Below are 14,975 nucleotides of genomic sequence, written 5' to 3' on the forward strand. Positions count from 1 at the left end.
GGCAAAGGAAAATTCACAAAGTGTTTAGTGCCTCCAGGTTGTGTGTGTTTTTTTTTTATAAGTATGTTTAATTCTAATTGAAACCTTGGATAAAGTTTCCAAATTGTAGGTAATATCGAAGAAATGCTCGTAAGGATGTTGGATGAGAAAAATGTGAATCTTTTAACAAAAGTTGACCTTTACTGAAGTCTAAAATGAAAACATCAGGGGCACCTGGGTGGTTTAGTTGGTGAAGCATCTGCCTTTGGCTCAGGTCGTGATCTCAGGATCCTGGGATCGAGTCCCACGTCAGGTTCCCTGCTCAGCGGGGCGTCTGCTTGTCCCTCTGCCCCTCCCCCTGCTCGTGCTCTCTCTCTCTCTCTCTCAAATATATAAAATCTTTTTAAAAAGAAGAAGAATCAAGAATGGCTCCTAGGGAACTCTGTGGCCTCAGGAAATGGATGAATGGAATCTCCATTGACTAAGCAGGAATGTTGAGGGAGGTCAGGCCTAGTAAAGGGGAAGCAAGAGTCTAGTGTTCGACAAATTAGGTTGGAGATACTATTACCTGCCCAAACAGAGCTGTCGAGTGTATGGTTGGAGGTGAATCTGGAGTTTAAGGAAGAAGTTAGAGGGACCAGGATGGTAACACAGGTGCCCGGAGCATAAAACTACTCCTAGAGGAGTCCCTCTGAGAGACATCCAGAAACGAGCCTGGTGGTCTTCCATTTTGGGTAACTAGGAAACACCCACATTGAAACAGGAAGGAAAGGCGGAGACACATTCTGACCACAAACCCTGCCCCCTGCCCAGCACCACGCAATCAAGGGGCAATGCCCACCTCCCGGCTTCTCCCTGAAGAGTGAAGGTTTCGGACGGAACATCGAGTGCCCCAACTTTAAGGCTGCCATCCAAGGGATGAGCTCCCAAGTCACTGCGCTCTGAAAGCCAATGCAGCTTACATTCACAAGTCCCAGGGGACTGTTGCAACCCAAGAAGCAGTTCTTAATGGGGGCACAAACACTCAGGGCATCTATGCCCCCAGGGCTCGGCTGGCAAACACCATGCCCCACAGTCCCCTTCCTGGAAGGGGCTGGACTGCACACTGTACAAGCTGCTCCCCGAGGGTCCAGCCTCTAATCAGCAGGCCCCGAGGTGCTGCCTGTGATCCCCCTGACCCCTGAGAAGCCAGTGCACACTTATCCTGCTTTCTTCCTCTGGCTTGTTACAATAATGAAACAAGGCATCTCCCTGGAAGACTGTTCACGCATCAGCCACCCCAGTTCTAAAGCTGCCATTCACGGGACGGACCCCCAGAGCACCTACCTCTGAGAGCCAGCAGGGCTGACATCCACGGGTCCCACAGGACTGTAGCGAACAAAGGAGTAGTTTTTAAATGGGCACAGGAGCCCCGCCCACCCCTCAGGAAGCCTCCAGGCCCAGTGCGAAGGTGGCAGGTAGAAAGGCTTATTGCCCAGTTTCTCCACAGAAAGAGATTAACTACACCCTTTCTCAGTGCTGCTGAGGGTCTAGCTGGCAACCAGCCTGCATCTAGGTGCTGACCAGAGGGTCTAGGGATCCTCCCCTTTGGAACACCCTGGTTGCGGCACGCCTTCAACTACCGGCAGCCACGAAGAGCAAAGTAGGTAGTTTGGACAACCACAAAGTTTTGGGGGCCCACCTGTAACTCAGGTCACAAGGTTCAACTCCTACCAAGAGCATCAAGACTGGCAGAGGGGACTGTATTATCTAATGTCCAGAAAGCAACACAGAGACTGGGAAAATGAAGGGTCAGGGGAATAAATCACAAAGAAAAGAACAAGATGGGGACGACTGGGTGGCTCAGCAGTAGAGCCTCTGCCCTGGGCTCTGGGGTCACACCCTGAGCCGAACGCTCAACCGCTGAGCCCCCCGGGACCCCTGATTACACACTTTTAAGTTGGTGGCTACAGACAAAGGAAGTGTCTAAAGGATTTTCATATGTTGAAGAGGACTCGGAGGTGCTGGAGTTGGGGCTCCTGTCAAGGTTAGGGTGCTTTCTGCCTCCAGCGAAGCATTAGCAGGAGGACACTTGGGAGTTCTTTGAGGACCATCACCCTCTGCCTGCCGCAGGGATTTGTCAACGGGCTGCAAGCTGTAAGGAAATTTAATGTTATCCACGTTTCTTTTGCCTTTGTTTTTCTCGTCATTCCTCCCTGAACAATTTTGACCCTTCAATCTTTAAGGTCACTGAGGTTGGCAGGTGTCTTGTGTAACTTCTTCCTGCTGAAAGGAGGCATAGAAACGTCCTCACCTGTGGGTCAGCATCGGTCTGGTTGGGGAGCTTCTATGTAGGATTGACCAATGGCCGAGGCAGCCAATCCCAGGTAGAAAACATAGACGAGCCTCCCTGAGTAGAAAGGCTTGGAGTCATAGCAGCGAAGGAGACTTGGTACCAGGTCGGGAGCCGCCAGAAAAGACAACAAAATAAGCTTAATATTATTATAAGAAAGAGAAGCTCAATAAAAAAAGGTCTTTTTTTGTTTTGTTTTGTCTTTTTGTTCTACAATTCATTTACTGAACTGGGACTAAAAAAGGCCTTTGACAGTTGACCCAAATTTCCCTTCAGTCCAGGAGTTTAACCAATGAATAGAGGAAAGAGAGAGGTCATTTAAAACCAATTTAGGTGTCCATGTCTTAGTAACCCTGTCACATTTTGTGGTGATCTGGAGTCTATACACAATGATCTGTTTTATTAAAAATAAAACCGTGAGCTGCAGTCAGGGTCTCCAGAGCCCTCCGGCTTCAGAGGGTCACCTTTTGAATTTCTGGGTGACTGCATGTCCTTTTTAGTTAAAGGGGCTGTTTTACGCTTGGCTAAAGCCTCTATTTGCAGTTTCACATCAATAAAGGTGGCTCCTTGCACAACACGGCTAAGGGAGAAAATCATCCACAAGCCCTGCTTATTCGATGCCTTGCCTTACCAGTATCCTAATTATGAGGAATCAGGCAAATGGGATAAGATTTGTGTGGGAACCTAGGCACCCCCGGGAGGAACATGCAGTCCGATCATAAGGAAAGTGGGGCCACCCGTGGTCTCCACAATGCCAGTCGACTCCACGGAGTGGGCTATGCTCTGGGTTCCAAGGAGTTATTTTTTCCTCTCAGCCACACAGAATTGATCAAGCTGAGAGCTGAGCTATACAATTATTGGGGAGTCCTATTTCCCAGCTGTTGAAATGATCATATGCCCATGGTTACTAATATGGCAATTTCTCTGAAGTTTACCTCTAGTTGTCTAACTTCGGTAAACAGTATTCATGCAAAGACAACCAAAACCAGGATTTAACATCCACAACAATGTGCTATTGAAGTATAATTTTTCTCTCTAAAATCACCCTTATTTCCAGAGATAGCCAAATCAAATCTAATTTGTTTGAAAAACAAGTCCAATTTTAACAAATGTGGCCTAATTTTTTATGTGTGCCCAGAGAGAATAGTGATTGATCGTAGATATCCTTTAAAATCTGCTTTGCTAGAACATTTTCTAAGGAATCTGGATTGAACTTTTTATCAGCCTCTCCGGGTCTGAAGCCAAACCAAATATTTGTCGGCAGACTTGCCTGCACTACCTGTCGATTTGTGTGAATTCCTGTTCTCAAGTCCCCAAAATACCCCGAGGTTCCTGCACCTGCCAGGACGTGACATTCTTTACTCACCTGGTGAGGCCGCTGGGAACCGTAGCCTGTATCGGCCAACATCTCCAAGGGCTCCATGGCTCCAGGCTTCATCGAGTCCACCTCAGTTCCTCCAAGCTGTCTGGTCATGGCCAAGCCTAGGAATGTCTCTCAAATAGGACGTCGCTATCAAGGCCTTGGCAAAATAACCAGTGTTCCCAAAGGTGTCCTGTTAGGAGGAGAACAGGTTGTTGCTGAGCTTATGCAAATGACTGTAATTGCCCTGAAAGAAAGAATCCTCACTGAGACATTTTGAATTTCAGAGGGTTCAGGCAGAGGGAAAAGTTAAACACTTCCATTTACTCACAAAGGGATGTTTCTTCGTGGTTCTGTATATCATGGATGGTTGAAGAGGAAGTTTCCTTAATCTGGACAAGCAAACATTAGAGAACCAGCTGTGTTCCAAACAAGAGCCACAAAAACGACAATCATCTTCCTCAGTTCGTTTAGTTCCGTGTGACTAATTCTTACTCAGTGTGAATACAGCTTTTTTTAGCTAGTTGTGGAAATTCTTACTCAGTTCAGTCATTTATGATCTTGAAGCCATCAAAAACCTGTATTTGTCAAAAGCCCTTTTTATGAATCTCTTTGAAGATGATTCACATTTTGCAAGAGAATAAGAACAATAATTCTAAATGATGACTCAAAAGTGGACCTGGTTCAAGATCTGCTACGAAGACTTCATTATAACGCAGCCGACAAGGAAATTCCGTTATTTCTGTGCCACATAATGATCAGAATATCGAGCGATGGCCTTATACCAAAAGCTACGAGAACTTTAGGAATTGCATGTCATCTCTGGACCAGTTATAGCATTTACCCAAACAACATAGCCGAAGGTCTAGCGTTATTTTTATTTTTTATTTTTTTTATTTTTATTTATTTTTTTGTTAATAATAAATTTATTTTTTATCGGTGTTCAATTTGCCAACATACAGAATAACACCCAGTGCTCATCTATCATTATTTAACAGTAGTAACTTTAACATGCCAAACAAAAGGCCTAATCAGTCAAAAAAGACTTCATTTACATTTCAATTCCCAGAGAAGTTTGTTTAAAAACCTCAGATATTTATAAAATACAAGCCTAAATAGGATTACAGATCATTACAAAACTTAAAACTTGATTATTTATTTAACGAAAGTGGCAATAAGAGATTCCAAAGGCAAATACATAGGGTTATAGAGTACCTAGCCCTACGACCCAGCAATTGCCCTGCTGGGGATTTACCCCAAAGATACAGATGCAGTGAGACGCTGGGACACCTGCACCCCGATGTTTATAGCAGCAATGTCCACAATAGCCACACTGTGGAAGGAGCCTCGGTGTCCATCGAAAGATGATGGATAAAGAAGCTGTGGTCTAAAAAAAAAAAGAAGAAGAAGCTGTGGTCTATGTATACAACGGAATATTCCTCAGCCATTAGAAATGACAAATACCCACCATTTGCTTTGACGTGGAGGGACCTGGAGGGTATTATGCTGAGTGAAATAAGTCAATCGGAGAAGGACAAACATTATATGGTCTCATTCATTTGGGGAATATAAATAATAGTGAAAGGGAATAGAGGGGAAGGGAGAGGAAATATCAGAAATATCAGAAAGGGAGACAGAACACCAAGACTCCTAACTCTGGGAAACGAACTAGGGGTGGTGGAAGGGGAGGAGGGGGTGAATGGGTGGCACTGAGGGGGGCACTTGACGGGATGAGCACATCCTGTATGTTGGCAAATTGAACACCAATAAGAAATAAATTTATTATTAAAAAAATGATAAATAAAAAAAACAAAAAAAAACTAGCTTCCTTAATATTGAGAAGTTTTGTTTTTGTTTTGTTTAATATTGGGAAGTTTTAACTTTAACTCATCAAAGGCCTGATAAAGACAAAACTAAGTTTTGGTTTTCTGGACAGACAAAAGGAAAAAAAAAAAACACCTTTGCTTACATTTTCTTACCAAGAGCAGGCCACCCATTCGAGAAAACTTTGTTTTAACAGAGAGAAAAGCAGAATTTTAATCTTACACCAGTGAACTTTTAAAATCCACTCATTTCAACCTTACTTCTGACCACATAGGAAATCCCTCCCCAGAGATCCTCCTTTGTAAACCTACAACATTTTCATTCGGATTTTGATGTCAGCTCTTGCTCTCCAGAGGCCCAGTCTCATCTGAGGACAAACTCACTTTCCTTTACCCCCACACCACGTACCCCCGTTGCTTAGATCCTCCTCACGCACCTTCCGCTCCCTTCCATCAGCCTTTAAACGTCTCAAGTCCTTGTCGGGAGGCCGTGCAGTGCTACGGAAGATCAGTCCTCTCTGACTGGGTTTCTGCATTTAGCGGAATTTTAACTCTTAGGAATCATAGTGTCCAGTGAGCACTAGAGAGTAACCAATTGTGAACTGTCTGTTACACCAACATTCTTAGCAAATTTATGAATATATTTCATAATTTTTAGGAACATGCGTTTTCCATAGTATGACTTTTCAGTAAGACACAAGGCTTGTTTTCCAAGACTCGAATATCCTCGGCTTCTCTGAAGTAAGAAGTCAGAAGTACAAACCTGTGTGTAGTGATTATGGCTTTAGTATTTTTATCTCGTTTGGAAAAGACTTAGGTGGCCAGTGAGACCCAACGTAACATGCAAGCAGGACTTTAAAGTTCCAGGCTACTAAAGACTTTGAAAGCTTTCTTACAAATTACCCGTGAAAACCTTGAGGCGGACAAAATTAACCACCATTTCAAGTCGTCGTTTCGCTGACAACAGAGCCCAGGGACCTATTCAACCTTTAGTAATCTTGGTAGAATAAAAGTCTTGTATTTAATGCTGAGGACAGACACATCCGTCTTAATTAAACCAACAAATTCAACCATTAGGTTAAATACCAGATATGTGCCACCTGGGTCCCCTTAAAGGTCAATTTGTTCCCCTTTGTCAATTTTTACCTGGGGCACCAGTGGGAAAATCTCTAGAGATTTTTTTCCTCCTCGGAGGAGCAGGAGGCTGGGGGCTGCAGGTGGAGGCTCCTATGGGGTCCAGTCATGCAGGCCGCGCCCACGGTGCGGGGACAGGAGGAGGGGACGGCGAGGAGGGAGGCGCTGCCAGCGAGGCGGGAGGTGGGGAAAAGCCCGAAGGGCCGAGAAGGGGGCTCCGGGTTCCACAGCTCGTCAGCTCAGATGAGCAGACACATGGCTTTTACACCGACGGGTGCATATAGAGCATCCACGTCAGGCCCGGGGAGACGGGGAACTTCCCCGAAACTCCTTCAGTTTTGTGGGAATACTCCTCGGGGTCCCGTCCCCAGGTACGCTCACCCGAGAGTGGGCTCCAGTTGGCATGCCATTAACCCAAGAAACGAATGAGGGAGAAGCCCCCACAAGCAACGAGAGTTCCCTGGGTCTGGGGTCTGTCATAGGAGGAGCAGAGGCAGTCAGCATCCCCTTTATAGGGACGACTGTGTTTCCTCCAGCCCCCTGGGTTTATTAGGAGGACGAGGCCTGTTTAGACAATCAAACACTCCATCCGGAGGGGTTTCGTAGCCTGCTTAGCAGCCAGACACATTCTGCAAGGGGCCCTCCGGTTGGGGTCCTGATTTAGGGCCTGATTTAGGGCCGTGAGTGCCTGCACACAGCACATCCCAGTCCATTTGCCCGGTTTCCTGTCAAATACATCTGATAGATTGGATTGAAGTTTAATGTCTCATTAATGGGCCATTTTTCCTCGTTTCCTAAGGGGTGCCAGCCGTGCAGTGTTACAGAAGGGCGGGCGCCCCTTAAGCCTTGCCTTCTGAATTGCTCCCAGTGGGTTAAATCTCATCCCAGGGAGAGTCCTAGGGAACCGAGAAGAAACCCAGAAGGTCTGTGCCCGTGCACATCCACGCTACCTGTCCCCAGGCCCGGATTCCCAGGTGGTGACCCCCGCGGGGTATGTCAGGGGGTCCTGGTGTCCCAGCAGCTGGAGGCATTCGGGGCGGGGGTGGTGGCTGTGATCCCCGCCCTCCCAGGCCCCGCAGGATGTGACGTGGGGCAGACCCTGCTTCCCTTCTCACCCCAGGCTACAAACGGTACCGGGAGGGGATCAAAATACCGTGCCGGGAAGAACTTGCCATTTTTAACCCATGGAAAACCCTAGAAAAGTGTTACAGAGGGAAATCACCCAATTTTGTGACTTAATTAGCAGAGGACATTGACGGAAAACCGTGCAGATAGAAACCCGTCACGGGCTCAGCGACTTCCATCGCAGGTGGTCCCTCGGCCCACCCGCCTCCCTGGGACTTCCCATTGGGCACCGGTGTCAGCGGCTCCGGGTGGGTCTGTGGCCAGAGTGGCTACACCAGGGAGGGGGAGGGGCCGTCGGACCCAGGAGGGAACCTCCCGCCGAGTCTTCGATTGGCAGCCGGCCTGCTCGGGGTTGCTTCAGGCCCACCACAGACAACTTTGTGTAAGAAAAAGAGTAAAGGGGGGCATCAGGTTTCTGGGGTTTAATAATAACTAGGTGCCAGCCCAGGGCAGGCTTCTGCTCCTCCTGCAGGGGGGCCGCCGCGGACTGCAGCCTGAGCCACCGGCAGGAAAGTGTCCCCAGAAGGCCGCACTCCCCAAGGGCCCCCGAAATGAAAACAGAGGAAGAGAGGTTTGCACCGAGACCTGGGGTCTGGAAGAGAGGACTCAGGCTCCGTGTTGGGGCCCCAAGATGATGCAATGTGGGGCCCAGGACTGAATGGTCAACAAAGCATTCTTGAGACATTTTCAGGGCAGAGAGGTGTTTTTAGTATCACACGGGGACAGGACCCATCACTGGGATCGTGAGGGGCCACTGGTTACACATTTTTTTTCAAGATTTTATTTATTTATTCATGAGAGACACACACAGAGAGAGAGGCAGAGACACAGGCAGAGGGAGAAGCAGGCTCCATGCGGGGAGCCCGACGCGGGACTTGATCCCGGGACCCCGGAGTCACACCCTGGGCAGAAGGCAGATGCTTAACCGCTGAGCCCCCAGGGCCCCTGATTACACATTTTTAAGTTGGTGGCTAGAGACAAAGGAAGTTTCTAAAAGGATTTTCATATGTTGAAGAGGACTCGGAGATGCTGGAGTTGGGGCTCTTGTCAAGGTTAGGGTGCTTTCTGCCTCCAGCGAAGCATTAGCAGGAAGGCCCTTGGGGGTTCTTTGAGGACCACCACCCCCTGCACGTCAATGGGCTGCAAGCTGTAAGGAAATTTAATTTTATCCACGTCTCTTTTGCCTTTGCTCTCCTCATCCAAGAATGCGCTCGCGGAACTGAGGAGCTCCGTGACCGGTTCAGTAGAGAGCACAGACGCGGGAGGAAGAGTCAGCACGTCGGGGGCGGGGGGCAGTGGGGTCCCTCCCAGTCCAGGAGGAGACAGGTGGGGAGTGACGGGCCCCACCCAGGGGTCAGTGGATGGATCCCAGTGGATCCCAGGAGAGAGAGGGAAGCGTGGGATGCAAATGCCCCTCTCCCGGGGGACACAGACCTGCAGATGGGTGAGGGACGGGCGGGGCTGGGTAAGGAGAGAAGATGGGGGCCACGTGGTCGGGCTTCCAAACATCCCGAAGATGCCCGGTGTAAGTAAACCAGAGCTGGGGGAGCAAACCGGACCACCCTGCCCTGGCTGTGGGTGCGGGCGGGGAGGTGTCCTTTCGTGACAAAGGATAACCAGACCCCAGAAAGAAGGAAGCCACTCAAGACATTGTCACCAGTCCTCACTCGCTCAAACTGAGACAGAGCCAGAATCTCAAGGCCGCAAGTTTCCCAGTCGGTTCTCGACGGAAGCCCCCGAAAGGCCCTGAGGGGCAGCCAGCGGGACCCCGTGACTCCTGAGGGCTGTGGGTACCCCGCTGGCCATCGGGTGTCCGCGGGAGTCACGCTGACATCTCAGCGTTGGGGGATTCGTGGCCCCCACCTACCTCGCCTACCAGCCCCTGCCTGTCCCTCCTCAAGACTTTACGATCAAATTGCCGGGAATGAAAGACAAGGACAGAACCTTAAAACTAGCAGGAGAAAAGCAACTTGTTGTGTGGAAGGGAAACCCTGCAGGATGATCAGCGATGTTCCAGCAGACGGGCATTGTCCGCGCTCTGGCCGGGGTGCCCACGGGAGAAGCGAAACACAGCCCGAGGCCAGAAGGCACCTGCTGAGACGAGGACGTCCGGGGAGTGCGAAGTCGCGGAACAGATCCGGAGGGCACGATCCGAGTGACATACGTCAGTAAAAGACAAATACTGTCGGCTCTCACGTCTGTGGGGATGCGAACCAGCCAGACTCCGCCAGACTAGCGTGGTTACCGGGGGGGCGGAGTCGGGGTCCAAGACCGCAGCCCGCCAGGCGTGCGAGGGACAAGGTGCAGGGATTCCGGGCGCGGCACGGGGACGGCCCCAACTGGTGCACCGTGTGCCTGAGATCCGCTAAGTGCTCTGTGTCCTCAGGATGCGAGACCCAAGCTGGTGGGAGCCGCTTCGCGGTGCGTGTGGATATTAAACCATCACGTCGTGGCCCAAAGATCTTAGTTGCATCTGTCAAGTGTGCATGACCACAGCCACAAAGAAACCGAGTTAGACAGCCAGTCGCAGGGGAGGTCTTAGCTTCAGGCCGACCAGGGGGCCTCCAGACGCTAGAAACTCGGGGGAAAATCAAGACTATAGCTCACCATTTAAAAAGCATTTATTTAGGGACAGGAGGCCAGGCCGCCGTAAGCTGACTCTCTTACTAGAAATGAGCACACAACCTCACGCAGAAGAAAAGTTCGCGGGGTCTTGTTTAACGCCGAGGGGCCGAGTTCCTCACCGAGTCTCTGCTATTGCTCTACGTGCACGTTGACGTTTGCAGAAATAAAGATCATTTTTAAGGATCCCTGCTCCGGTTTACCTACAACTAGAGGGATTACTTAATACCTTCGTTAAGCTGATTTCTTCTCCTCTAGTAAGAGATGCACGAATCCACGTACCCACGCCCCCGCCCTCAGGCTCTCAAAGTAAAACACGCGGTTACCGCATCCACAGCCAGTCACCCGTTTAGCGATGCCCGAAAATGAGCCGAAAGGACTGTGACCATAGGAATTGGAGAATGTTGACTATTACATGGCACATGTGATAAAATTAGTACAGAGCATTTAAAGACGTGTAAAGTAACCATCCACAGAGAGGAAAAAAATCTTTTACAGATTGGATAAAAGTTTATAGGGCAAAGAGCAGCATTTTAAAACCTGTTAAACATTGCTTAACTGGATAGTAAACCCCGTCAGTGGTGAAATTAGTGTTTTATGATTCTCAAAGAAGAAAATAATAGGAACTTTAATCCATGGTAACGTAGTTGGCTGGAAAAATGCCAGTTTGACCTCGCAGCTTCCCTTCCCACCAATCAAAGTGTGAATCCGTTTTTGATAGGACTATGATTCTGTCTCCAGCTTGAAAATTCAAATCCCCCGGCTGTTGTCCTTCAAAAGAATATAGTGCCGTCACTTCTATGGGCTGACTCAAATTGCCTATAAACAAAAAAAAAATTAAATTATTTGCATTTTTAATGGGAAAACCTGGGAAAGGTGTGTAGGTAAGAAAAAAATGGAATAATCCAGACGATAACACTACAAGTAAACCCTTGACAACACAAGTGTGAGGTGCACTTATATATGGATTTTTTTTATGAACACTATGATACTGTAAATGTATCTTCTCTTTATTTTCTTAATAACCCTTGCTTTTATCTGGCATAGTGTATTGTAAGAATACAGCACATAGTACATGTAACATAAAATAGGTGTTAATTTACTGTTTATGGTTTTGCTAAGGCTTCTGGTCTATGGCAGGCCATTGGCACTTAAGTTTTGGGGGAGTCAAAAGTCATATGTGGATTTTCAGCTGCACGGGGTTTGGTGGCCCTACGCCCCCCGCCCCACGCCATTCGGAGGTCAGCCGTATTCACATCTTCCCTCACTTAATAGAAGGGTCATTATGGCTCCACAAATAGTAGCTGTTAGAGAAACACGCATTTATATTCATGATGATATCATAAAAGACTTAATTGAAAAACCACGCTCCAGGATAGGGCTAGAGTGCCATGCTCGGTAAAATCAGTCGGTCAGAAGAAAACAAATACCGTATGATCTCACTCATATGTGGAATTTAAGAAACAAAATGAATGTCCAAAGGAAGAAAAAAGAAAAAAAAAAGAGAGAGAGGGAGGGAGAGAGACAAACCAAGAAACAGACCGAGACTCCGAACTCCAGAGAGCCCACTGACAGTCACTGGGGGGCGGGCGGCGGGACGGGAATTAGTGCACCTGTCACGACGGAAAATAAAATGACATAAAATGTAAACACACACACACACACACACACACACACACACACACACACACAAAACCCCCCCAGAAGCTATGCTCTGTAGCTTTGAGGGTCCAGCTCAGATGCACTTTGCTGGCTCATCAGCAGACAGGTTTCCCACGGGCGTCGTGGCTGTTTTCATTTCTGCACTTGCTTTAGATTTTCTTTCAAAATAGAGATCAAACTCAAGTCAGCACAAGCACCACATCTGCGTCTGCGTAACAAGTGCTTCAACACGATGCATAGAATGTTCTGTGTTGTACTGGGAAAAAAAATCCCTTGAGAATTCAGGAGTTACTATGAGTAAAGCACAGTATTATAAACTGTGTAATATAAGAAATATAAGGACACGCACTCCCGTGTTCTCAGCCACGTGGAGTTCTGTGTTTCTGTTCCACATATTTTGTGCATGTATCAGGCAGCGAGATGCTTTTTAAGCGCATCTTACTGCGGATACACTGAAAATATAAATAACCTGATTCTAAAAACAAAACAAAACAAAACAAAAAACAGTTACTTATCTGAAACCTGGCCTGTCAGTAAGACATAAAAAGTCAGGAGTCTACACGTGGGACCGCGACGCTGATTGCAGCTCACACAAGATGCTGCCGCGGCGCTTCAGGTGCCGTGTGGCTTTTTTTTTTTTTTTTTTTTTTGGCTCTTTGAATCTACAGCAACAGCCCCCAAAACAGCTGATACAATTGCACCACAGGTATTACCGGCACAGCTATTTTTTTTTCTATCATGCAGACATGTTCTGCATATTTTTATATATTTTATGCTCTATTTACTTTCAGTCTATTGATTGTAAGAAAGAAGGTTAAACGTATATTGCAGAAGAGCACAGTTGGGTATCGAGTGGAGGAGCCCCTCGAGCCGGGGGGCGACCGCCGACACACATGAGCACTCGGGTGGTCGTCACCGTGGATGGGGAGTGGCTGTGAGGTCGCGGCGTGGGGGGGACGCAGAGCAAGTCCTCAGGCCTCCGTGTCATCAGCTCAGAGGAATGTAAGGTGATGTCACAGAAGAAGTCATCCTGAACGTCATTTTCACATCAATAATTGCATTGATCACCTCCACTTACGAAGCTCAACCTCCATGAACCAGACTTAATTCACGAGAGCCCTCGAGTGGCTGCTCCTCTCACCTCGGCCCTGGACGCACCGGAAAATAAGAAGAAGCAAACAAAGAAGGTGAACACGGGGATGGCCTGGAGTCACGGCCGTCTCTGCATGGCATCTGTGTGCCTTGGCTGCACAGAGGATGGCGACAGTGGTGACAGGTGGCGGCGCTCAGCGCAGCAACAGCAGCCGTGGCCACTGGGTCAGGCATGCACTCGCCTGTCCTCCCGCGGCTGGGGCGCGCGTGGGGAGCAGAGGTCTGAACGGCAGAGGCCTGCCTGACCCGGGCCCACGGCCTGCAGCGAACACATGAGCCCCACGTTGCTGCCACCGGCTGCACGGGAGGCCTGGACACTTTGCGTGTCAGGCAGCGTTTCGGGAGAAGCAGCTGGGTCCCTGCGTTGCCGGGGTCCCCAGACTCCGCAGGCAGCGAGAGCTGGGGGCCTGGGCCATCACTGCCGGCGGAGCCGGTTCTTGCCGTCGGGGATACAGCCGGCGATGAACAGCTAGAGGCAGGATACCACGAACTGAATGAGAGACGGAGGGGCTCCCAGGCAGGCCCAGTGCTCCCCGCTGGGGGCTGCCCGGCACCCCAGGAGTCGCAGTTCCAGGCATCAGGGGTGCGGAGCAGCGGGGCCATCGGGGTGCTGCCGGGGAGGAGGCTGGCATTCGGTGTTCCAACCGAGCAGAGGCGGGGCGGGGCGGGGGTCCTCGCAGGAGGGGAGACGGTGGGGAGAGGGCCACGCGGGCGCCGGGTCGGGAGAACAAGAGGCCGGGGCCAGGAGGTGCTTGGGGCACAGCCGCTCTATGCTGCCTACGGTCAGTGTTTGCTTCCATCAAGATGGCTTGAGGTTCTTCTTCACTATGAGTATTAGGGATGGTTCCCATAAGGAAAAGTTTAATGCCCACAAAATAACTTATTAGAAAAGACAAAGTGAGCCCTTTTTCTCCCCGGGAAGGCAGTCTGTCCTTCCAGAAAGGGGGCACCCTGGGGCGCAGAGATTGCTGCCGGGACTCCAATGCCTGCCATCAAGACGCCTCCTTCCTTGGCCGGGTATGCCCGCGAGTTCTTGGGTTTAAACCCACGAGGCTCTTTGAAGCCAATAGCCGTCCTCCTCGTCACGGTCCCGGAATTTAAATGCACGTGCTCGGTCTCCCCCAGATCAGGACCCCGATGAGAAGGAGCTACAGCGACTGGCGGCCGCCCGGGGGCTCCTGTCGGCGAGGAGGGGTCCCCAGGATGTCACCGCCCCGCGCCCCGTGCGGCAGACGCGGTTCAGGGAAGGGTCTCTGCCTTCGCCAGGTCGGGTTCAAGGCAAACGGAAGCACGAGACCACGCCTTCGGTTTCCTTACACGTTTAATGCAGGCGTGAGCTGCACGGCTGACTTAACTCTGACCCCCGCCCCCCCGGGCCAGGGTGGCCTGTCACCACCAGGGGCCCTGCAGGAGGGTGGGGGCCGCTGTTGAGGGAGGCACACGAGGCCTCTAGGTGAGGCCAGCAGACAAGCGGCCCTGAGAGGTGATGTCTGGCAGCTGGGGCGGGTGCCCCCCGACACCGGGGCACGGAGTCCGAGCGTCCACGCAGCACAGGCTGGCCCCTGCAGTGGATGTGCCCAGGCTGCCGCTGAGAACTACAGGGTGGATAGGAGGCGGTGGTGGGGACGGACATAGGAGGGCACAGGCTGTTACAGAAACGTCCAGTTAACCAGGCTGTGCACTTGCAAGGCTGTCTTGCTGAGAGGCCCAAGTTCCACGGAGCTGGAGCTTCCAAAGGTGGCCGAACCAAAGCACACACAGTCTGGGGAAACGCTGCTTTGCCAGT

The 14,975-nt window shown here is 50.0% G+C and overlaps 1 protein-coding gene across 4 annotated transcripts in view; it reads right to left on the minus strand.

Annotated features, from left to right (window-relative positions):
- Positions 1 to 10,356: 10,356 nt before the first annotated feature.
- Positions 10,357 to 14,975, minus strand: part of SH3YL1 (SH3 and SYLF domain containing 1) — a 37,135-nt gene continuing 32,516 nt past the window's right edge. For 3 of the 4 annotated variants that reach the window (XM_025454812.3, XM_025454811.3, XM_049095502.1), the window contains one exon: positions 10,357 to 11,194. In XM_025454812.3, the coding sequence (XP_025310597.1) occupies positions 11,004 to 11,194 (191 nt within the window). In that variant the 3' untranslated portion in view covers positions 10,357 to 11,003. Of the gene's footprint in view, positions 11,195 to 11,917; positions 11,989 to 14,975 lie in introns of all 4 variants that reach the window. The other variant, XM_025454813.3, reaches the window with a different exon arrangement.

Source organism: Canis lupus, chromosome 17 (assembly GCF_003254725.2).
Source record: "Canis lupus dingo isolate Sandy chromosome 17, ASM325472v2, whole genome shotgun sequence".
In the NCBI taxonomy this organism is placed as follows: domain Eukaryota; kingdom Metazoa; phylum Chordata; class Mammalia; order Carnivora; family Canidae; genus Canis; species Canis lupus.